The sequence below is a fragment of the Exophiala dermatitidis genome, assembly GCF_000230625.1.
Source record: "Exophiala dermatitidis NIH/UT8656 unplaced genomic scaffold supercont1.5, whole genome shotgun sequence".
NCBI lineage: Eukaryota > Fungi > Ascomycota > Eurotiomycetes > Chaetothyriales > Herpotrichiellaceae > Exophiala > Exophiala dermatitidis.
In genome coordinates, this window is record NW_008751650.1 from 2,491,611 (window position 1) to 2,513,244 (window position 21,634).

Consider the following 21,634-nt stretch of genomic DNA (forward strand, 5'->3'; position numbering starts at 1 on the left):
TTGCGCGGAAAGCCGGCAATATCTTTTACAGATCAGATCAAATAACAGGTAAAATCCGGGTAGATAGGGGGGTGGATGCCATACGCTGCAAGGCTCGACATTGCAGGTGACTAGCCCGAATAAAGTAACCGCGTTGTTACATAATCAAGGAGCTTATGTAAGCAGATCGGCTTTTGGTTCAATTTGTGCATTTCCCTCGCTTAACCCCAGCATTCAGTGACTATCTGGACCGTAGAACTGATGTCCGTCGACGGCGGCAAGTACACTGCCCATCAAGACTGAGATGTAACTCCCAGAACTCGACACTCAGCGCCCATAAACGGAGGCAAGTCGGTCCTGGATGTACTGAATCCCCTCCGCTCGATAGTAGTCCGGCTCTGCGTAGAGCAAATTCGTCGAGTTGACATCGAACACGATATTCTGTGGCGCCTCAAGCGTATATATGGGCCATTGAACGCTCGTTGCTACTCCTCAGGAAATTCCGAGCGCCATTAGCAAACAGTACCAAGGACAAGAAGTTGTCAGCAAGGCAGCATCGGCCACATACCATTGTTCCCATTCGGAGTGCCCTCGACAATGAAACTTACCCACACCCGGCTCATGATCATGGCCAAGCTGTCGAAGCTTGCAGGCTCATTCGCAAAAGGATCCACAGCCACTGTCGTATTGTAGCCCAAGCCTTGTAGATTGTGAAAGACGAAAGCAACTTCCTGGAAGTGTGTAGCCCCGATAGTCGGAGGAACTCCATTCACCACCACATTGAAATGATAGCTCCAACTGCTGACGTTCTGCGATGCCCAGCTTTGTGAGGTCAGCCGTCGTGGTGCCTGTTCAACTAGGTCCCCTTGGTATGCACACTCCCGCTTCCACTGAGCACCCAGTGACGCTTGCGATGGTGGTGGGCGACCGGACAGGGTTGCTGGTATGCCAATGGCGGGAATATCTGGGTATAGGGCGGCAACAGTCTGAGCCGTAGCATTGTCAGGCCCATCTTGCATGACGGCGGCAATGAACTGCTCAGTTGTGTTGACACCAGGCGTGGCAAACGCGGTACCTTCGTCAAAGTTCGTCCCATGCAAGAGGGGAACTTTGACAAATTTTCCTTCCTGTAGCTGCTTCGTACCGGACTCAATTATTATGTCATTGTCGATCTGAGGGCCCCATGAAGGAACTTGAGCCGTGACGCTGCTATTGAAAACGGCACTGAGAGCCTCGATGGGGACTTGACGTAAGCAGGCCAGCGTATCCGATGCAGAGCTGCAGTTTGTGGCACGTGTAATGTTATTGTAATATTGGTCAAAACTCGAGGCGTTGACATATCGCGCGAATGTGACTGGACCGCCGCTCTCTTCAATGGCACCGCGGAAAAGTCCATCATCTCGCCCTCCATATGCCAAAGTCTGCAAACCGACACTGGCACCGCCGGCACTCTCGCCCCAAATCGTGACCTTAGAAGGATCGCCGCCGAATGCAGCAATGTTCTCTTGGATCCAATGTAACGCCAGGCGCTGATCGCGGAAGCCAAGGTTTGTGACACCAGCTTTGAGGATTTCGGTGCCGAAGAGAAATCCAAAAGCGTGCAGGCGGTAGTTCAGGCTCACACCTATGAAGGGCTTTCCCATAGCCACGGATTGCTCGACAATGAAGCTCATGTTATATCTGGGATCGAGGCTCCCGCCGTTGAAGAAGCCGCCGCCATATATCCACACCCCCACAGGCAATTGAGCGTCCTCAGAGATGCCCGCTGGTCGGATGATGTTCAGAGTGAGACAGTCCTCAGACACTGGGTTCCCTAGAACCCAGTCATCACTGCCGTAGCCGTAGCACTCGGCCGAGTACTCTGTTGCATTTCGAACCCCTTGCCATGTCGTGTTGAGCGACACTGGGTTACGGAAGCGGAGGTTACCCACTGGGGGTTGGGCAAACGGTATTCCGAGGAAGAAATCTTGATTGTACATCGTATTGTACAAGCCAGTATAGCTGCCATTTTTGATGGCAACCAGTGGGGCGTTGGTTTGGCGGGTGACAAAGGCTCCATGAGCCGATCCGCAGAGAAACGAAAGGGTGAGTATGAGAAGATACAACATGTTGAGCATGAATGTACGAGTACAGATAGATCTACCTGGACCCCTTCTGGAGGCTTCCGCTCCGGAGTCAACAGCGAGATATGATGGATCAAGCGATGGCCTTGTCAAGGTCGAGGAACACGTCTTTCAGCAGGTCTTACAACTCCTCACCTTTCCGGTTACCTCATTCTGTTGGATAGAAGAGCTCATATATGGCTGCTTCAGTTAGCCTGGCGGCCACACGCCGGCAATTGACATTGGGAATGGAAAATGGGTCGACCGGCACAGAACACAGCTGTACAACTGGTCAAGTGCGGGGATCATAGTCGGCGGTTAGACGGGGAAGATCCTGGGAAAAAAGCGGTCTTGCATGTTGTCCGTCTTCTACTAGTAGAATTCTGGACCTTTAGACAGGAAGTTACTGCTTGAGATCCCCAGACACCGGCCCCGTTGGGCGGTGGACAGTGAAGAGCGGGGAGCGTGAAAGCACAGAGTCACTGAAGATCAAGAGTTCAAGTTCGTTCCAGCTAAAGACTGGCGTTCGGCTAACTTTCTTCTTTAAATTTCCCATGTTCGTGAGTCGCGACTTTATTGACTCCCAGACGTACAAGAAACTGCGGTCGTAAGTTGAGGGCCGAGCAGAATGGACAGCTCTATCGTGAGGGAGTAGGACGCCTCAAAAGCTCCTCAAGCATAATGCTGATCGGTCACACTTCTCGACGGCTTTACTTTGCGCTTGGCTCTCGCGCACAGTAACTTAGACACCACTCCAGCGCGGTGACCCAACATGGCGACGCCGTCCAGATCTCAGACCGTTTCTACCCCCAAACCTCATCTCTCTACTCCTAATCGAATGATGGCCTCGCCTCGACCTGGTACCTCGGGCATTTCCAGCCGCCCTCTGGCCTACAAGTCTCCCGCCGTCAAGACACCTGCCTCAGTTCAAGGTCACACCCACGGAGTGAGTGTTTCCTCACAGCCCGCTTCTACACCGGCTGCCGCCGCCGCGTTGCATGACGATCTTCTTGCTCTCAATTCTCCCGCCGCAGCGCTCATCGCCTCGATCGGCCAGACAGGCATGACACCTATGCCAAGTGGCGGCGACGGGTTGGGTATCTCGACAAGTCTTCAATCCAATTCTGGCAGAGGTCCCGTTGCTCCTGCCAACCCAGAGCTGGAGCGCGTGCAGCGGGCGCACCTGGTGGCGGACATACTCAAGACCAAAGTAGCAGGGCATGGGACTACACGCGAAGGGGTAGAGAGGATTGCTAAGCTACAGGGCTTCACAACATTGTGGGACGATGAGAATCTTACTATTGCAGGCAATGCGGTCGACCTCGAAGTTATATTCGACGCCCGTGAACGCGACCGTGTTACAGATGTCAGCCTGAAGCTCAACACGTCGGAGACCGAGGAACCAGAGCTACAAGAATCGGGCTCTGAGATTTTGAAAGACAACTTACGGCCTCTACATACGGTCAATGGGTCACCTCAGTGGACAGACCTCAATACATTTGAGGCGAACCTCCAGTACCTCAGCCAGCTGGATCGTATCGAAGGCGGAGCTCCATGTTTTGAAGCCGTAAATGGTCTTTATGACGCTTTCCAGAAGATCTGGAATGCGGAGAAAGAGAGATTCAGTGGGCGGACAGCACGCCAAGGTCCCAGCCGGAGTGCCGTGGGAAGGCCTTTCATCGACCGGAAACCTGTCCTCGGACTAGGCTTGGATTACTGGTGTACCAGACAGGACCTTCAGGAGGAAGCACTGAATGGAAATGGGGAGCATCATGATGATCCATCTTCACATCTCTATACCGCCAGAATTTCCTGCGAGCCTGGTCCACCATCAACAGTCCTCACCAGCCGATGGGTTTCTGGTGATGTGCTGGTTCCAGTGTCGCAGACAGTCGGAGATATGGAAGCCGAGAAACTCATGCCGGATTGGCAGGACCCTGCACAGGACGCACATGGCTTGAACACGTCGGATAAGACAGATTCCGGGGAAGCCAATGGCGACAAGCCGGCTGGCTTGCCTCCGACGCTTCTAGACATGCACTTTGTCTCATGCTTGGAGCCTGAAGTCTACCTACCCCTGAATATTGCTGCCCACCTAAACGCCGATCTGCCAATGGTGGAGTTGAAGCAAGAGCTCACTGTAACTTATCAGACAGCCCTGCAAAAACATTTCAATGCAAACCACACTGGAAGCGCCAGCGCCTCTCAAGAGAGGTGGCCCAGATCACTACCGACCCTAGGGGAAAAGCCACCTCGACAGCACTCCTACGCGTTGCACTCAGCACAACACGCAGCTGTTCTGTGGTGTTATCCTGTGAAACAACTAAAGTTCAACCACCCCAGACAACTGGCGGCTGTCATCCCTGTGCTACGACAATATGCTCTTCTCTGGAGTGTATTGCGTAGTCTTGTGGATTACGGAGTTGTACAGCAAGACACGGTCTCCGAGTCCGCTGTTTCCCCTGCGCAAGCAAGGTCGTCGAGTGAAGCTGGTCCGGTCAAGCGGAGCAATGCGAAGACTCAACGCTCCAAGCTCGATTCTCTACTGAATCCGGACCGGACAGTGACAGAGATTGATATTCTGCCAGTCGACTTAAGCCTTGATGTCATTTCCGACATCTCCAAAGCGAAACTCGATCTAATCGTACCACTTTCAGGTTCCCCTTCGAAGATGAGACAGAGCCCTTTCGTCTCTGTTTCACTGGAGTTCTGCCCAGGCGGAGACATCCATGTTCCAACGATCCGTGGCGTCCAGTTCAACGATGAGTCGAAGCTGAAAGACAAGATTATTCGAGTCCTCACAGCGACAGAAGATCTCGGGCTTCTTGTGGAATGGCTCCTAGAACAGGCTCGCAGCCAACCGTAGAATCATGCCGTAGCAAGCTACTTGGTTACAACGCTTTTGTCAAGACAATGTGAACGAATTCTCCAACTCGTCAGAGGTTTCCTTTGCGGCGATCCCACGATTGGTCGCCACACAACCGTCGTGGGTCCCCGACCGTATACGTGGCGCCTGACTTGTCCTCGATGTTGTTTTCGGTCAATGCCGAATCTCCTCATGGGAAGCACTATGGGTCTTGACAAGGGTCGCGCACATGTCTTGGGGTTTCACGATTGTCCCTGGCACCCGGAACTGCCTGTTTCGGTAGACCGACAAGCCCGGGCTTTTCCCGAGCATTTGCTTACGCTTTTATTGGCTGTGCTCCTCGATGTCTCAATAATGTCGACACGGTTCTCGGCCAAACTCACGGCAACCTTTCTTGCAGCTATAGGAGACCGACTCAGAATCCCACGGGGTAACAGACCCTTGATACTGCAGGGTCCAGATGAGAGAAAGCACTCGCCATCTAGAAGCCCTGAAAGCAAACCGGGCGCTTCTCAGGCCTACTCTAACATGAACATGCAATCCCACGCAAGCTTTTTCTCGCTTGTCTAAGGACTCCAACCATCTCCTCTGTCGGTTACAGCCTGATGATACTTCGGGATAGCGATTGACATTGGACCTGGTCCACCACGTGGCATCAAACAGCTCTCTCTGGATCACAAAGTCTGTATATCCACAGAAAATTTCCGTCCTGTGACGATCTGGGATCCGAGCGTCCAGTATACAAAGATTTCCCAAAAATTTATACTGGGGAAGACGGGTGGCCTAGGGCAAACTCGGCAACGCTAGAGCCATCTCCCGCCCACGCAGATGTCATTTTCTTTTGTTGCGACGACCAGGACAGAATAAGCTCCGGCAGTTAAAGCCACCACCATCATCAGACTTCCCTAGGCCTCTCTGGTACTTCTGCTTCGGGTAATCCGGTCCGTTTTGGAGACACCTGCTATCCACATGATTGGCCCAACCGTTGGAGAAAACTACTGGGGCCGTTATGCCGATCCCTCCTCCACAAGACCCTTGTCATGGTCCCATCATTGCGACGATGGGTATGGGTTTGTATGCAAAGGCTGGCGGGTTTGTAAGAGGATAAGCCAACCACGCTGCAGAAAGACATGAACACGGTCACACAATGGACACGCAGGACGACAACCGACGCATTAATCCTTTGCTGGTCCACTGTCATGGCTTTGCTGGGTTTGATGAATGTTCTAAAGTTGGTGCATGCGAGGATCCTACATAAGAGCGGGATCCTCCTCCTCATGAATCCTCCTCTGGACAGCGGCAAGAGCCAACTACCTAGAATCGCTTACGATAACTTCAGGCACAATGAAGGTCTTCAACCAACGCTACTTGGGCTTTCGGGGCGCCAAGCTCAACATGATGATCGGTATCATTGCCGGCATGGACTTCTTGTAAGCGCATTCACTCCGGTCTGGTCATCATTGTTGTATACTCACCGCTGTGTACAGACTCTTCGGGTATGACCAGGGTGTCATGGGTGGTCTTCTGACCCTTCCCTCTTTCACCTCCGTCTTCCCTGAGATTGATACGACCGCCAGCGGGTTAACTCAAAGCCAAGCCGATCACCGCTCTACAATTCAGGGCATCTCTGTGGCTTCTTATAACGTTGGCTGCTTCGCGGGAGCCGTTGTCTGTATATGGCTTGGCGACTTTCTTGGACGACGAAAGACCATCTTTCTCGGATCGGCTATCATGGTCGTCGGTGCTGCCCTCCAGGCATCTGCGTTTAGCTTGCCCCATTTCATCGTGGGCCGTGTCATCACCGGCCTGGGTAACGGTCTCAACACGTCGACGGTCCCGACATGGCAGTCGGAATGTTCGAAGTCGCACAAAAGAGGACAGATGGTTATGATAGAAGGGGCTTTGATCACTGGAGGCATTTGCATGTCATACTGGATTGACTTTGGCTGTTCGTTCATCAACAACCAAGCATCATGGCGTCTACCTATTGCTATCCAAATCATTTTTGCCTTGATTATTCTCGCTTTCATCCTTGAACTTCCTGAATCTCCAAGGTGAGCAGGACTTATACGTTTTTCCCTTGGTACAACCGTCGCTGACACATAGCAGATGGCTCATTCTGAACGGCCATGAAGAGGAGGCAGTCGAGGTCCTTGCCGCCCTTTCCGACAGATCCAATGAGGATAAATACATTACGACTGAATTTGCCGCCATCAAGGACAGCGTCCTCGAGCAACAGAAAGCGACCTTCCGTGATCTCTTCACCATGGACGAAGATCGCCATTTCCACCGAGTTGCACTCGCTTATATCATCCAGATGTTCCAGCAAATCTCCGGTATCAATTTGATCACTTACTACGCAGCTACCATCTATGAGAATGAGATCGGTCTGACACCGTTCATCTCACGAATCCTTGCGGCCTGTAACGGCACAGAATACTTCTTGGCTGCCTTGATCCCTATTTTCATCATTGAGAGAGTAGGCCGTCGAAAGCTCATGTTGATCGGCGCAGCCGGCATGTCTGCTTCGATGGTCATCCTGGCTGTGACGAACAAGATCGGCGGCACGGCTGCTGGCATCGTCGCCGCTATAACCCTATTCGGTTTTAATACGGCGTTTGCGATTGGCTGGCTCGGGCTCACTTGGTTACTGCCTGCTGAGATTGTCCCTTTGAGAATTCGAGCTCCGACGAATGCTCTCTCGACCAGCGCGAATTGGGCGTTCAATTTCATGGTGGTCATGATCACACCGGTATCTTTCTCCTCAATTGGTTACAAGACGTACATCATCTTTGCTGTCATGTGAGTGCCAATCGTCTGTTTAAACGAAGAAAGAAGGATTGACTGACTGGAATTCTAGCAACGCATTCATCTTTCCTGTTGTTTATTACTTTTACCCCGAGACAGCCTACCGTTCGTTGGAGGAAATGGACACCATCTTTCGAAAGACCAAGAGCATTTTCTCTGTGGTACAAACTGCGAAAGATGAACCTCGACGATATGGAAAGAATGGTGAAATTCTGATTGCATATGAGGAAACTGGAGAGCATGAACGACGATTGAGCCACGTCCAACATAGGGCCAGTGTATTCAGCGCCAGGAGCCGCAGTGACGACGACTCGGAGAAGGCCTACCAAAGTGAACGGTCACTCTGAGACGTGTGGCCAGTGACCCAATGAGCCTGCTGGATCGGGAATGGCATAGAGAGATGACATAGATTTGGACTCGACAGTCCACGGACGAAAGGTGCAACGGAAGTTTGAGCGGCCAGATGCGATCACCGGAAAGGCCGACCATAGATTGGCGGTAGGAGAAAGGCTGCCGAGCTATCACGACATGAAACGTTTATGAGAAGATACCTTGTGATGGAGGGCGAATTGAGAGCAGCCGGATGGCTACTACAGGTAGTCAGCCTACGTCTTATCTCACAGAAATCAAAAATTACTGTCCCGATTAAATTGATATTTCTGGCAACAGAACCAGAACCAGAACCATTGAATGTGGTGTAGATTCACATATACCACATATAAAAGTACATAGTATCCCTTATGTCAGGAGATTGAATTCAAATTTAAGGGATTTGCAGCCTTAAGTTTGGAGCATCCCCGCAATTGACGGTTGAAGTCCGGAGCCGGGTGCATGGCTTGTCCAGTTTGTATGCTCTGTCAGCATCCCCAAGGACGACCATCATGATTACTTATATTACGCTGACCAGACGTCTGACTCTCGCCTTGTTCTTATAATCGAGCATACATAAACCCATCAATCATTTGAGATAGTCTTTCACTTGGTACACGATCCATACTGGAACCATTGTTACCTGAGCCAGTCTTGGTGATAATCACCTCCACTTCCACTCGCCTCAGTTCCGACCGCCATCTCGACTTCTCTCCTAGATAGATACCACGCAGAACTTACAAGCTTCTCCCTGGCGGTCTCTACCTTGACCCTCACATTGAGGTCGATATCTCATCAAATACGTACCTACAATCAGGTCTCGTTGGTACGGCTAACAAACCGGCAACCCCGCAACATGTCTGAGTGAGTGTTTACGACCCATCCTTGTTGTGTCTGTCAACTCAGGACGAGCACTCGTTCCTTTGTGGTTGTCTACAATCCGATCTAATTCCAGACGCAGTCTCGCCGACCTGGGGTCTAAACTCTTCAACCCAAAAATTGAGTTCCGACCACGGATCCTCGACACAGCCAAACGAGTCCGCGGCGTGCTTGACGGACAATTCATATTCGACACGACATCAGCAAAACTAGTCTGGGAAATCCCGTATTATCCCCAATACTGGATCCCCAAGACGGATTTTTTGGACGCCGCCACATTTACTGAAGACAAGCCGATTTCGGGGATCCAGTCGTCAACGAGCAAGCTTAGCGTGAAGCGGGGAGGCGGCAACAGCAACAGCACCAGCAAGTCTGTCCACACACTCCTGGTTCCAGACTCATTCAACTCCGAACTGGCAGGCTACGTCAAAATCGACTTCAAGGCCCTGGACGCATGGTACGAAGAACAGTCCCTGGTACTGTACCATCCCAAAGACCCGTTCCACCGCGTCGACATCTTGCCGTCCGGCAGACATGTGCGGGTCGAATTGGACGGAGTCGTGCTCGCAGACACGACTGATCAGGGCGGCGTCATGTCGCTGTGGGAAACGAATTTTCCGGCACGCTGGTATTTGCCCCAGACGGCTGTGAGGTGGGAGTATTTGACTCCGAGTGCCACGAAGACGGGGTGTCCGTATAAAGGGGAGGCGAGCTATTATAATGCCGTGATTGACGGGCGGGAAACAAAGGATGTTGTTTGGTGGTATCCGAATCCCACGCTGGAGAGTGGGTTGATTAGGGGGATGTTGTGCTTTTATCCTGATAAAGTTGATACGTGGGTTGATGGGAAGAGGATTGAGAAGATTGGGATGCCGAATATTAAGAAAGTTGTGGACGAGGAGGATAGGAAGAGGCAGGAGAATAACAGTAAGAGCTGTGATTGTTAGGGGGAGGGCAGGGGTAGGGGTAGGGTTTGTCTAGGGTAAGGGTTTTGTGATGGTTAGGGTAAGGGTTTATCTACAGTGAAGTGTTGGAGTGCTGGCAACGACAGGGACGAGGAGGACGCCGACCACCATCACCACCACGAGGCGGTGTTGATCTGAGTTGAACTTGAATGAGTTGCTTCCGGCAAGGCTGTGGATCAAAAGACAATTCTGTAATGCAGTTATGCTTATATAAGCCAACCATGTTCTTTCGCTGTGTCTTTATATCAACAAATACGTCATTTGACGACCATCACTGAACCGCAGTCTCAGTCCTAGCAGTACACTTTTTGAATAGTAGTTTCAAAACCACAGAGAAGTGGTTCAAGCTGAAACCAATATCTCAGTCGACAACCAGGAACCACCATCAGGTATCTGATATCATATCTACGGGTATCAATACATCCGCCATGACCGTCACCACAACCACCACCATCAACTGCCTCCGCCGAGCAGGACTGCGTTGTACCAGTACTACCAGCAGTATCCAGGGCGGGATTCGAGCCGTCTCGACACTCAGCAACAACCCACACATCGTAAGTCCGGAACATCCTCTCCCCCTATCTACCTCTTCGCACCTATTGAATCAATATATATCTAATCCAATCTGTTCATCAGTATGTCTTCAAAGACCCTTCGTCACAATCCCACCTTCTAACCCTCCTCCCAACCGTCCCCCCAACACCCTCCCTATCAATCGGCAAAACCACCTCAATCCCCCCCACTCCGTCCTCATTCACCGAAAACCCACACTTCCTACCAATCCTGCACTCCGTGATCGCCGAAAACGCCCACCTCGACCCAGCAATCCAATCTCAAGCCGCAGTCATGATCTCGTCCTCAGGAACATCACTATTCCAAACGGCCAGACGACAACGGACGGGCTCCGCGGGCGCCAGCGACCAAGGCGGCCACGGTGGTGCCGGACGAGGAGGATGGGTTCACGTCTCGGATACGCGACATGTTCCGGATTTCGGCCGCATTGCGGAACCAGAGGATATTTTTGGATCTGTGGAAGTTGATGGCGCGGGGAAATTTGTCGATGGACATGGGAGATATCAGGCTTCGGGGACGTATCGGATTGTGACGAGGGATGGGATTTTGGGACTGACGGATTTTATGAGGGAGAGGGTGGTTAAGAGGCTGAAGGGGATGGAGGAGGCGGAGAGGAATGACACCAAAACCAAAAAATGACGGCGGAAAGTGAAGAGGAAAATAAAAAATACTGGAAATCGCACTGCACCACACAGCACACAATTTGGGGCTGCTTGTGTTCCGAGATGGCTGGCTTGGTTGGAGGAGGAGGAAGAGCGTTGTACGCAGACAGGGGGGCGTGGCGTGTGTCTTGTCTTGCGATGGATCCGCCGAACAGTCCACATGCTGCTGCTGGGAAACAGGTGGGCTTGTTTGCATGGGCGAAGAGTTGCTGGTTTCCATTACCACAGGAGTTCGCTGCAAGATCACGGTGAATGATGGGTGGATCGATGAGTATTCGATGCATACAGTATGCAGAATCCGAAACGAAACGACTCCCAGTCAGCCAAACAGCGCGCCAGATGGACGGGCGAGTTGCCACCACTGCCTGTGACGGGTCCAATCCAGCCTGGATACTGAGGACGTCAGGGACCGCAAGATGGGCGTGAATGAGGCCGAGGAAACAAAACAGACTGGAGCGGCACAGCCGTGAATGTGCACTGGGAAAAGCTGTGTCCAGTGACATTTATCTTCGGACATTGTACGATAGTGTAACGTTATTTCTTGAACATATTTCGATGGCGTACTAGCTGAAACGGCAGCGATGGAAGTATTGTCCGCTGCCAGCTATAGTAGCTTTGAACAACGTCGTATGTAATGACAGCACTGTCAAGGGTTGCTTGTGATTATGTTATATGTACTATATATCTAGGTATACAAGTAGTGAGTACTCAGATCAAGGTCGAACAATACCCTCAATCAGAGCTCCTGCGGCTCCAATTCCAACAACGACCCAGGTCCATTTGTTGACCACTTGCTTGGCGTCGGGCCAGAAACTGTTCCTTTCGGTTCTGCTCTGCTGCAGATCCATGAGTTTCTCGACCGCCTGGGTCGCCTGAGTATCCTCGGCTTTGGCCACGGCCTCGCTGTATCTAGTTTCTTGTTGGGCCTCGTTCTCCCGATCGCCACCGACGTAGCGGAGGAAAATGTAGTTGGTCAAAGGACCCAGGAAGGTCAGAAGCGGGTTCAGGTGGACGGTGGAGGGGGATGAAAGAAGCAGGATCGGGAAGGATAGGTGGGTGAGGAAGTCGCCGAGGTAGCTGAAATACTGTATTAGCAAAGTCTCTTCTTGATGTCTCCGGATAGAAGACGGGGAGTATACGTACTTTGGATGTCGAACAATGCTCCAAACACCATCACCACATAGACCCTGGTCACCCTTTTTCTTCTTGTGCGCTTCAATCTGATAGTCCGACAAAGCCTCCATGGCAAATCCCGTGCAGAACAAACCGACCGCAATGGCTCTCAGCAGTGTGGAGTACTCGAGGCTGACGGCAGGCTGGTCCGTACCGCCTAGTCTGAGACCCGACCGGAACGGCAAGGTGAAGGGCAAGGTGATGAGGGATTGGAATATGGCCTCGGGCAAAAACGACGAGAACAATGCCTTGTTCCAGAACCCAGAATCTGATTTCTTTGCCAGTTCGTACCGGGGGTCATCTCGGCCGCGACGGATCCCTCGACTGGCGATGCGGTAGAACAGTCGCACACCCCATGCGGTTACGCCAGTCAGCAGTAGCTTTTCAGACCATGCCAATCGGCCAAAGGCGTCGAGGATCCCGATAGTAGTCGTGCCAGTAGGAGTTGTGACGGTGGTTCGGTCTGCGATGAAGGCCGCCCAGGTGTTGATCACCATGCCTGATGGCCATAGCCAGTCCTTGAGTTCGGCGCGGTCCGTCGCTCGTGCGATCGCGTAGGTGACCAGCGAGAGTGATGAGTGTAGTTTCAACGATGGGAGTAGAGTGTCGTATAGGACGAGGCCGAGGGTGTTCCCCGTCCCCGTCCCGGTTCCGGTATGAGGCTGTTCTACCATCTTGGCCGCTTTATGCCATGCAGTGCGGGAGTTGTGGAGAAGGTTGAGCGGGGGAATGGGCACTCAGAAAGACGATGGCAGCAAGCTAACGCGAGAGAAGTGTAGATGAGAAGAAGATGGGAGAGAACAAGTAGTAGAATGTATACAATTTGTATAAGTGTAAGGTAGGGATGATATCTACCTTCAGTATAAAAGTACCCGCGTCGGGACCAATATGGCGTCACATCAAGGTGCCTTGATTAACGTCACAGTACAACCCACTTGCTCTGAAGTCATAGTAAGGACCACCAGGCTGTTATCCTGCCCGGTATCCGTTCACAGGTGAATCCGTATTTTGATAAGCAGTGCTTCGAGTGCTTGCCCCAGGATGGCATTACACAGGAGCCTCTCCGCGACAGGTATATAACCATTGTATATCTGCCGCAAGAGAGTGAGCTGCAGTGTCTTTTGCGGTTGAAGTGCCAGTCAGAGATATTTCCGGAGATATTTCCAGAGATTGTCGGTGGAAAGTAAATCCGTTTCCGAAAGGCGGACTCAGCCTCGCGTGATGCTGCTTACATAAAAATACCTGCACACCGTTGCATGGTTAGATGTACTGTACATGGTAATAGCAGTCCAAGTTTTTCGGTATTGGAGGTAGCTAGCGTGCCTGAGATGCCTACGTATCCGGCCATATCGGGATCTCTCATCTAATCATCTTCTTCAACTAAACCAAGAGCCACTCGTCGAGACGTGCTGTTGGGATCAAAGTAAGGTCTTTCTCCAAGGCCCACAACCCGGTTACCAAACCGATCCCCCTGGCCCTTATAATCGTACGTTGCCGAATGGAACACGCTACGGTTATCCCAAATTGCTGCGGAACGACAGATGTCAGAATGATGTTCACTCGTAGAAGATCTGTGAAATCGGCTCAAGAACTGCACTCACCGATATCATTTGGATTCTTCCATTTGAACCTAACCTGCAGGTCATGGTTTTTGTGAACCAGCTCCAAAAACCAATCAAGCAGTTTCTTGCTCTCTGGCTCAGTCAAGCCGTTGATGTGTTGTACGTGACCACCAACAGGGAAGATACTCTTCCATCCAGTCACGGGGTTCGTGCGCACGACGGGATGAATTGCCCGGAGTTCTGACCCGATGTTTTCAGGAGCCCCCCTTTCTTTTTCGTAGAGCTTGAAGCCCCCTTTCTCTGCGACCTCTTTGAAGGCCGGTTGAGCGAAGGTCGCTGTCAGTGACTCGAGAAATTTTTGGTATGGTTCGCTGATGCGGTCGTAGATTTCATAACCGGATGCCCACAGGGTATCTGATTGGGGGACATGCTGAGTCAGTGTTGAATCAGGTAAGGGGAATCTCCACCGGAGGTCCAGGCAGCCGGGAGGCGGAAGGATAGAGGGTCAGGTTGGTATGGGCACACTCACCTCCACCCGTTCGTGGCAGCTGAACCAGCCGAAGAGAAGTATAATCCGCAGGCACGGGTTCAAAGGCAATATCGCTATGCCACTGCGCACTGCCTTGTTCTTTCCTGCTCTGGTGATAGGGGGTCTTTTTGTAGATCTTGTCCTGCTGTACAGAGCTGATTGTGCTGATTTCCGGATCATTGCCTCCCAGCTCGCGCTCGGAGTTGAGAATGGGATGGATGTGCAACTTGGAGGTTGATGGCTTGCCGGCAAGCTCTCCCAGTCGCTGAATGAGTTGCTTCTGGAGATGATTGGTGAGATTGTCCTGCTTGCGGAAGAAGACCACGCCTCGTTCGGATACTGTTTGTTTCCGCAAAAGCGTTGGGTGGTGAGTATCACTCTTATTCATCTGGTCACGTTTTGGTGATGCGCAGGTACGCCCGGATAGCCTTACTCTTGATAGCAAGGTCGCGGAGCAGCTCGTCCGCGTTGGGCGATTGAAGCCACTCCACCAGGTTGGCCTCAGGGAACTCTGTCCCAATCACAGGTGTCACGTCTTCGGAAGCATATTTGTCCAATGCCCCTGAGGCTTTGAGAGGCTGTCTGATAGGAAGGGCCTTGTGCTTGAGGGTATTGTCCGGGACAGGGGTCGGGACGACGACATCAACAGCTGAGGGTGCCATGGTGACAGATCAAGAGATTCTTGCAATGGACCAGAGGCCTTTTCAAGTAGATGCACAGGCCGAAGATGCTTACGCGGTGTAAAGAGTCAATGTTCTGGATCCCGGACAAATGCTGAGGGAAAGGCCATTTATCTCCCTTGAGTTGGCCCCATTCATGACTATCACGCTGATGTTTGAGAAATGTTGCCATCATTGGGATTAGACCTCTGATTTGTCCTGCTCATAGAGCTCCCATCACTTACTTCCAAGCAGTTATTTCGCCATCGAGGGGGTTGATTCATTCATCTTGCAATGAAATGCGGGATACTGCATGGTAGCCCGGGGTGTTTACAGAAGTACACCATCTCTAGCGCTGATTGCGCCACAGTATGGAATCGTGTCTCTGCGGCTGCAATGTTATTGTTAGTAAGCAACCAGACTTACTCAGTTGGCATGGGCTCGGCAGTCTGGTGCACGTCTCTCGTGCTTTCAAGAGCCGATTCGTTTCTCGTCTCATGGATTCCCTACCATAATATCGCCGGTGTTAACAGCCCTGTGCAAACAGCCGTTCGAAATCAACGATTTCGCCTGGCCCGATGCTACCTGCATTGGCACTGACGACTCGATATTGAGGTATCTCATGGCTAGGACAAGTCAAAGTAACTCCTAAGCTCGACTGCGTGCTGCATCTCGGGGAGTCCTGGCTGTAGGGTAGCCCAATTATCTTCTTTACCTCCTTGTGTCATCAGCTTGGTTGATTGTCCGTGAGTCGGAGTTCCTTCTATCCTGTAGGGCCAGCTGATGGGCGGCTGTGCTGCGTCGTGAGGACTGAACGTATTTGGAAAAGATGAGGACGCGAAGACCGCTGTCCAACAATCTTGCAGTCGAGAGTGCTGGTGGCTGTCTCAGAGCTTGATACCGTCGAGGTCGAGATTGAACGAGCAGTCTAGCTACTGGGTTGTCTTCCAGCATACCTGCTTGCTCGAAATACAGTCGCCGCCCCGGTCGCTTTCATTCTTTGTAAAGACGGCGAGGCTAGGGAGATCGGGGGCGGTCTTGTGAAAAACAGAAAGCAACCTCTCCTGTTCATGATCTCAGGCTCAAATTGATGGCAAATGAGCTTAGTCAGCGGTAATGTCGGCCCGGACATACAATGTAGTTGTAAGGCACGCACAGGTACCTCCTACCTTAGGTTTACCTCCCCTCCACCGGCTTCGGAGCATCATCGCCCTTAACAAACCCCCCGCGAAGCTCGTAAACGTGTCTCCCCCACCACATTCAGTAGGTGCCTGTCACGGTGCCAGTAACCAAACAATCGCCTTCAAGTTTAGGTCCCTCCCGCATCTGCCCCCGTCGGCACTTGACTCGGCGTGCCACCTGCTTCACCCACTGGCAGACCAAGACGCCTCTCACTGCGTTTCCTCCCCGTATTTTGATTGCGGTGCCCGGACTCGGACTCACTCTCCCCGTAGCGCTCAATCGTAGTATTACAGTACTCCGAAATCGAGGGGCAATTCCGGACCCTGAAATTGTCGGTCCTCGATACTGCTCCGTGGGATTGGGCCTTTTCCCCCAACCGTCGTGCCATCAATCGTAATTCCCATTCCCCAGGTACGTTCTAAAAGTCGTGGGGCACTTGCTTGTACGACGCTGATGCCGGAAAGGCAGCCGCAAGTGAGGTTCGAGGTTCAGGTGGCGTTGAATCTTTTGTCGATTGTTTGCTGCATTCGTTTGTTCTCACTTCTTCTCTGTCACATTGATCGTTTGGCCTCTCGCTGTATTTCGATCCCTTTTAAATTGGGTTCTTCTCACTGTGAACTGCGTACGAAACAAATTATCGAGATAGAGTACTTCAAAAATGCCTAAAGCAACGCACATCATCCGCTTCATCGCGAACGAAGACAACAGAATCCATCTAGGACAACTAGTCGACACCAGTCGCGATGTCGGGCTCGACAGCGTCGAGGGCAAAGAAATCAAAGCGTACCTGATCAATGGCTCCATCTTCGCACCGGAAGTCACTTCGCACGTGTACACGGTCAAGCAATTGCTGTCTCCTGTGTCGGTGGAAGATTGTAACTATATTCGATGCTTGGGCCTGAATTATATGGATCATGCAAAGGTAGGACAGGACAGCCCATACTGCAAGATTCGGACAGCTGGGCGATTATGACAGGAGTTCTGGATCGCTGACTCTCTATTCTGTGTATAGGAAGCCAACATGGCCCTCCCCAAAGCGCCCATTCTATTCACCAAACCACGCACCGCATTGGCCGACCCATACCCAACAGTCATCCCCGTGCCCAAAGCCGCTCAGGACGGAACCTCCGACTATGAAGCCGAACTGTGTGTCGTGATTGGCAAGACTGGTCGCGACATCCCCGAAGACAAGGCCTTTGATTATATCCTGGGGTATACATGCAGCAACGACGTTTCCGCGCGAACCATGCAGATGTTGACGACGCAATGGTCTTTTTCTAAGGGGTTGGATGGAAGTTGTCCTCTTGGTATGTTAGCCAACCCGGCCGATTGAACCGCCGGCAACAAACTGTAGAGTCAAATGCTAACCGAGCCCCAACAGGTCCCGTTTTGGTGACGAAAGATGCCATCTCGGACCCGCAGAATCTCAAAATCAAAGCGATCTATAATGGTCAAACTGTACAAGATGGTAATACCAAGTAAGTATTGACAATACCATTAGCTGTTATCACTGAGGGAGGATACTCGTCTCTCTTGATGTCGAATGCAAGCGTACTTATTGTCGATTTCTAGGGACATGATTTTCTCCATCGCCAAACAAATCAGCTACCTTTCTCAAGGCACGACTATTGAAGCCGGTACCATTTTCTTGACGGGCACGCCCGCAGGAATTGGGTATTTCCGCCAACCACGTGTGGTGCTTGAGGATGGGGGTGATATTCGGATCGAGATTGAAAAGATTGGCACGCTGGTCAACAAGGTCCGATATGAAGAGTGGTAGAAGAGAGAGGTGGATACTTGCGCATTGTCCAGCATGCAGTGGACACTGTTTCTGGACAGTTTTCTGGCTTGAGTTGATGGGCGTTGAGACAACTAGCTATGTAGTACAATGTACCCAACGACCAGAGAGCATTTCATAGCATTCAACTCAATGGCACTATATCACTCCATAGAGCAGCATAGGACATCAAACCGATTCAGCCACCTCAATTAGCTTGACATGCACAAAATAAACAACTGACACATGCATACATACGTAAACATACGAAATTGTTTGCTCATAGAAAGGGTAAATACTGCAACATGGTACAGGTAAATCCAGTCCGCGTCTGTTCAAATTGCAACAATCTGGTGAGGCCAAGTTCAACCTCTCCCCATAGGGCCCGGATCGTATTTTCTGTCAGTGGTGTCTCCGTGACTCCTCCGTGGCTGTTTTGTTCAGTTCCGATCACTCCAAAAACGACTTTGGCACCTCCGGCCCCCAAACAGCAAGACCCTCATGCCCAGCGGGCCCATACCCAACAGGCGTATCCTCATTAACCAGATCGCCATCGGCATAATGTTCGACCATGAACCCATGGACATCCCACCAATAATCAAAGATCTGACTACCCAAAATATGTCGTCCCACGCCCCAGACGGGTTCATATCCCTTTTCCTCGAGCCACTGGTGGCCCAGGGCCTGGGTATCAAAGTCATGCACCTCAAAGGAACAATGGTGGACATGTTTCTCGACTCCTGGACTACAAGTCGTCAAAAACATGGTATGGTGGTCGACGGGATCTTGACCGCGATCGATGCATGCGAACAAGGCGACTTCTTTACGTTTGGTTTGGCCGCCGTCTTTGTTGCTGTCTGGGTCTGGAATGTCGACGTAAAGGATGTCCGAGGGGATGATGTTGAAGTGCCGGGTGTACCAGTCCAGTTGGGCGGGGAAGTCTTTGACGTTGAGACCGAAGTGGCCGAGCTGGAGAAGATAGAAAACAGATTAGCATTGAGTCGAAGAATGGGTTGTGTCTCACGGTCCGCATTAGACGTTTGACAACGCTCCACGCTTCGCTTCGCTTCGCTTCGCGTTCCGCATGTACTCACCTTATGAACTTCCGCCGGACCAGGTTGAAACCTCTGGAAAAGCTTCTGTCTCGGCTTGTCACTCTCGTCATTGACAATCAATTTGCTCGGCTTCTTGCGTTCTTCTTTGACCGGTTCTTGACCCCAGATGAAATTCACGGGGAATCCCTCCGGGTCGGCAATGGTGACAATGTACCCGCCACCAGGGGCATCTTTCATCTCCTCGATGCCGTTGGTGACAACCTTGGCGCCGGGCACTTTGATAACCTTTTCGAGTTCTTCGCGCGATTCGACTTCGAATGCGCCTCCTAGAAATTCCTTTGGGCCTTGGCGGGCGTAGTAGACGTATTGGTCGGGGCCGTAGCCGCGGTACCAGCGTTCAGTGTCGGATTTTTTGGCCACGTGCATGCCAAAGTCTGTGCAACAGAGGGAAGGGGAATGTTAGCGATTGAGACCAGACTGGGCAATATACTGCTGGGGTGGGGTGTGAGTGTGCCTTGGAGAGACGTGAGATATGGATGAATAGAATGGATTGAGCGGATTGACTCTGAAGATCCCCAAGTGGGACCGAAAAGGAATGTGTTGTTTGCTCACCTCTCAAAAACGTCGTGATCTTATTCAGATCAGGATGCTGGTAACGCATATGGCTGAGCTTGACAATCTTGACCTGTTTCGAAGGGTCGATGCCGTGCTGCTTCTGCCATTCACGCTTGGACACCGAGTTGGGACCAATGGCTTCGACGTCGGGGACTGAGGCGCCACGGTTGGGTGATGGTTCTCGGGTCACTGTGCCGTTGGACGGCTATAAAGGAATGTTAGCAAATGGTTGAAGAACCAAGATATACCAGTAGTAGTATACCTTAGACGTGCTGGGGGATGTACTGTGCTGTTCATTGCTTACCTTTTCAATCTGTTGTTCATTGTGGATCTTCTCCTCGGTGAGGTTGTGCTTGAGATCGGCGAGGGAATTCATTTTGTTCTTGTAACAATGTGCGTATGATACGCCAGTTACTGTGGGTAACTTTGGTTGATTGGAGGCGATGGTATGATATGTCGGAGACACAGTTGGCGTAGATATCTCGTGTCTTTTTCCTTTTGTCGCTTGTTTGACTGTGAGAGATAATGTAGATGGGGTCGTATGAACTTGTTTCTTGTTTGTCCGGTCAAGTTCGGTGTCTTATAATATATTGGTGATGACAGGACTCTCGACGGATACGAGGCTTACAAACAGTGCGCGATGATAATTCCGTTAACAATTAGTCAGGCGGCGGGTATATGGCGGGCAGAACAAAGGTGATAGTGGTGATTATGGCAGACAATTCAGCTTCAGCTTCAGTCGAGTTGTGGCAACCAGCTAAATAGCTGTATGTTTACTCTGTTTGCGGGAGGAAAGTGATGGTCGATCGGTAGACGGACCCGTCAGTCAAACGAGCAGTTCAATCGAGTTCTGGTTCGATTACCCCACAAGCTGTCGGGGTGGGCTGGCCTTCGCTTTTTCCCGGAGACGGAGACGGAGACCAGGGTATCCATCACCAGCACCCATTCATATTGTGAAGTAGTGACAACTTGTAGTAGCTGGTTCAAAGGTGTATTGTAAGGGACTCGGATGTTAACCCACACGGTAAGCCGACATGTCTGTCCTAACAGGCAGTTAGGCTTGATGGAGAGACGAACCGATACAACAGCCCCATCCACGACTGGCTCTTGACCTACCGCTACACCACCTTTCAAAAATGCATTAAATGATATGGTCCAACTTGAGGCTCATCGCCCGGATGGTTGTTCGTGTGCGGTGAGCAGCCGTTTGCCATATTGCATGTACAATGTGGCTAGAACATGACCGAATACCCCAGTACACAGCACAAGTACCGTTCGAAAAGCAGGCAAAAAAACAGCCCCACGATGTCGCATGTGGGGTCAGCATCCTTGCATCGATCGTTGCAGTGCCAGTGGTGGGACTCATTCTTTTCCTTCCGTGCCTTCGGGAGTGGAAGTCTTTTGCAAGTAAGGGAGGGTTGATCCCGCTCGGTCGAGACTTTCGGCCTTCCGTTGTGCATCTTGCGCTCACTGCATTCTGTCTCGGCTTGAATTTGTTGTCGTGTGAGTTATGTATCATGTGATTACAACGTACTGTACAATGTAGTTTGAGAATGGTGGAAGAGATGGAGAGATTGCCCCTCGATTACGTTTGGAGGGGCACAGAGCTGCTTGAATCGGAGTGCTATCGATAAGAATAGATAAGATAAGAGGGGACGATGAGAGGTACATTTTGCTGTACAAGTTGTACATACGGTACTGTACCGTGTGGTGAATTTGTACAGTCGAGTCCACCGTGACCAAGTACTTCACCTGGCCATTATAAATAAGACGCATGTATACTGTTAGTAGTCTGTAACTGAATACCTGTATACTACCTAAGGCACCTGTCCTGTGCTCGTCACAGATGTGCGCACCTGCATTGATCCACACATTAACT

General features: G+C 51.3%; 9 protein-coding genes across 9 annotated transcripts; 5 read left to right on the top strand and 4 right to left on the bottom strand.

The window, feature by feature from the left end:
* Positions 1-306: 306 nt before the first annotated feature.
* Positions 307-2,096, bottom strand: HMPREF1120_06458 (triacylglycerol lipase; the record flags this gene model as incomplete). The annotated part of the gene is made up of 2 exons (XM_009160661.1): positions 307-464; positions 548-2,096. The coding sequence occupies 2 exons, from the start codon at positions 2,094-2,096 to the stop codon at positions 307-309; spliced, it is 1,707 nt and encodes a 568-aa protein (XP_009158909.1).
* Positions 2,097-2,853: 757 nt separating this feature from the next.
* HMPREF1120_06459 (uncharacterized protein) lies at positions 2,854-4,947 on the top strand (the record flags this gene model as incomplete). Its single annotated transcript, XM_009160662.1, has 1 exon — positions 2,854-4,947. One exon carries the CDS (start codon positions 2,854-2,856, stop codon positions 4,945-4,947), a length of 2,094 nt encoding a protein of 697 aa, XP_009158910.1.
* A 1,344-nt stretch (positions 4,948-6,291) lies between these two features.
* Positions 6,292-8,102, top strand: HMPREF1120_06460 (MFS transporter, SP family, sugar:H+ symporter; the record flags this gene model as incomplete). Its single annotated transcript, XM_009160663.1, has 4 exons — positions 6,292-6,377; positions 6,435-7,001; positions 7,054-7,749; positions 7,808-8,102. 4 exons carry the CDS (start codon positions 6,292-6,294, stop codon positions 8,100-8,102), a joined length of 1,644 nt encoding a protein of 547 aa, XP_009158911.1.
* Positions 8,103-8,980: 878 nt separating this feature from the next.
* HMPREF1120_06461 (uncharacterized protein) lies at positions 8,981-10,106 on the top strand (the record flags this gene model as incomplete). Its single annotated transcript, XM_009160664.1, has 3 exons — positions 8,981-8,988; positions 9,080-9,930; positions 10,027-10,106. 3 exons carry the CDS (start codon positions 8,981-8,983, stop codon positions 10,104-10,106), a joined length of 939 nt encoding a protein of 312 aa, XP_009158912.1.
* Positions 10,107-10,396: 290 nt separating this feature from the next.
* HMPREF1120_06462 (uncharacterized protein) lies at positions 10,397-11,180 on the top strand (the record flags this gene model as incomplete). The annotated part of the gene is made up of 2 exons (XM_009160665.1): positions 10,397-10,522; positions 10,605-11,180. 2 exons carry the CDS (start codon positions 10,397-10,399, stop codon positions 11,178-11,180), a joined length of 702 nt encoding a protein of 233 aa, XP_009158913.1.
* Positions 11,181-11,916: 736 nt separating this feature from the next.
* Positions 11,917-13,050, bottom strand: HMPREF1120_06463 (uncharacterized protein; the record flags this gene model as incomplete). Its single annotated transcript, XM_009160666.1, has 2 exons — positions 11,917-12,280; positions 12,347-13,050. The coding sequence occupies 2 exons, from the start codon at positions 13,048-13,050 to the stop codon at positions 11,917-11,919; spliced, it is 1,068 nt and encodes a 355-aa protein (XP_009158914.1).
* Positions 13,051-13,739: 689 nt separating this feature from the next.
* HMPREF1120_06464 (TfdA family taurine dioxygenase) lies at positions 13,740-15,129 on the bottom strand (the record flags this gene model as incomplete). The annotated part of the gene is made up of 4 exons (XM_009160667.1): positions 13,740-13,903; positions 13,978-14,352; positions 14,468-14,806; positions 14,901-15,129. The coding sequence occupies 4 exons, from the start codon at positions 15,127-15,129 to the stop codon at positions 13,740-13,742; spliced, it is 1,107 nt and encodes a 368-aa protein (XP_009158915.1).
* Positions 15,130-16,966: 1,837 nt separating this feature from the next.
* On the top strand, positions 16,967-18,088 carry HMPREF1120_06465 (5-carboxymethyl-2-hydroxymuconate isomerase; the record flags this gene model as incomplete). Its single annotated transcript, XM_009160668.1, has 4 exons — positions 16,967-17,230; positions 17,321-17,615; positions 17,690-17,786; positions 17,881-18,088. The coding sequence occupies 4 exons, from the start codon at positions 16,967-16,969 to the stop codon at positions 18,086-18,088; spliced, it is 864 nt and encodes a 287-aa protein (XP_009158916.1).
* Positions 18,089-18,094: 6 nt separating this feature from the next.
* HMPREF1120_06466 (trihydroxytoluene oxygenase) lies at positions 18,095-21,307 on the bottom strand. The gene is made up of 5 exons (XM_009160669.1): positions 20,872-21,307; positions 20,060-20,798; positions 19,753-19,960; positions 19,180-19,574; positions 18,095-19,054 (listed from the first exon to the last, which is right to left on the bottom strand). Exons 2-5 carry the CDS (start codon positions 20,129-20,131, stop codon positions 18,536-18,538), a joined length of 1,194 nt encoding a protein of 397 aa, XP_009158917.1. The 5' UTR covers positions 20,132-20,798; positions 20,872-21,307; the 3' UTR covers positions 18,095-18,535.
* Between the last annotated feature and the right edge of the window lie 327 nt (positions 21,308-21,634).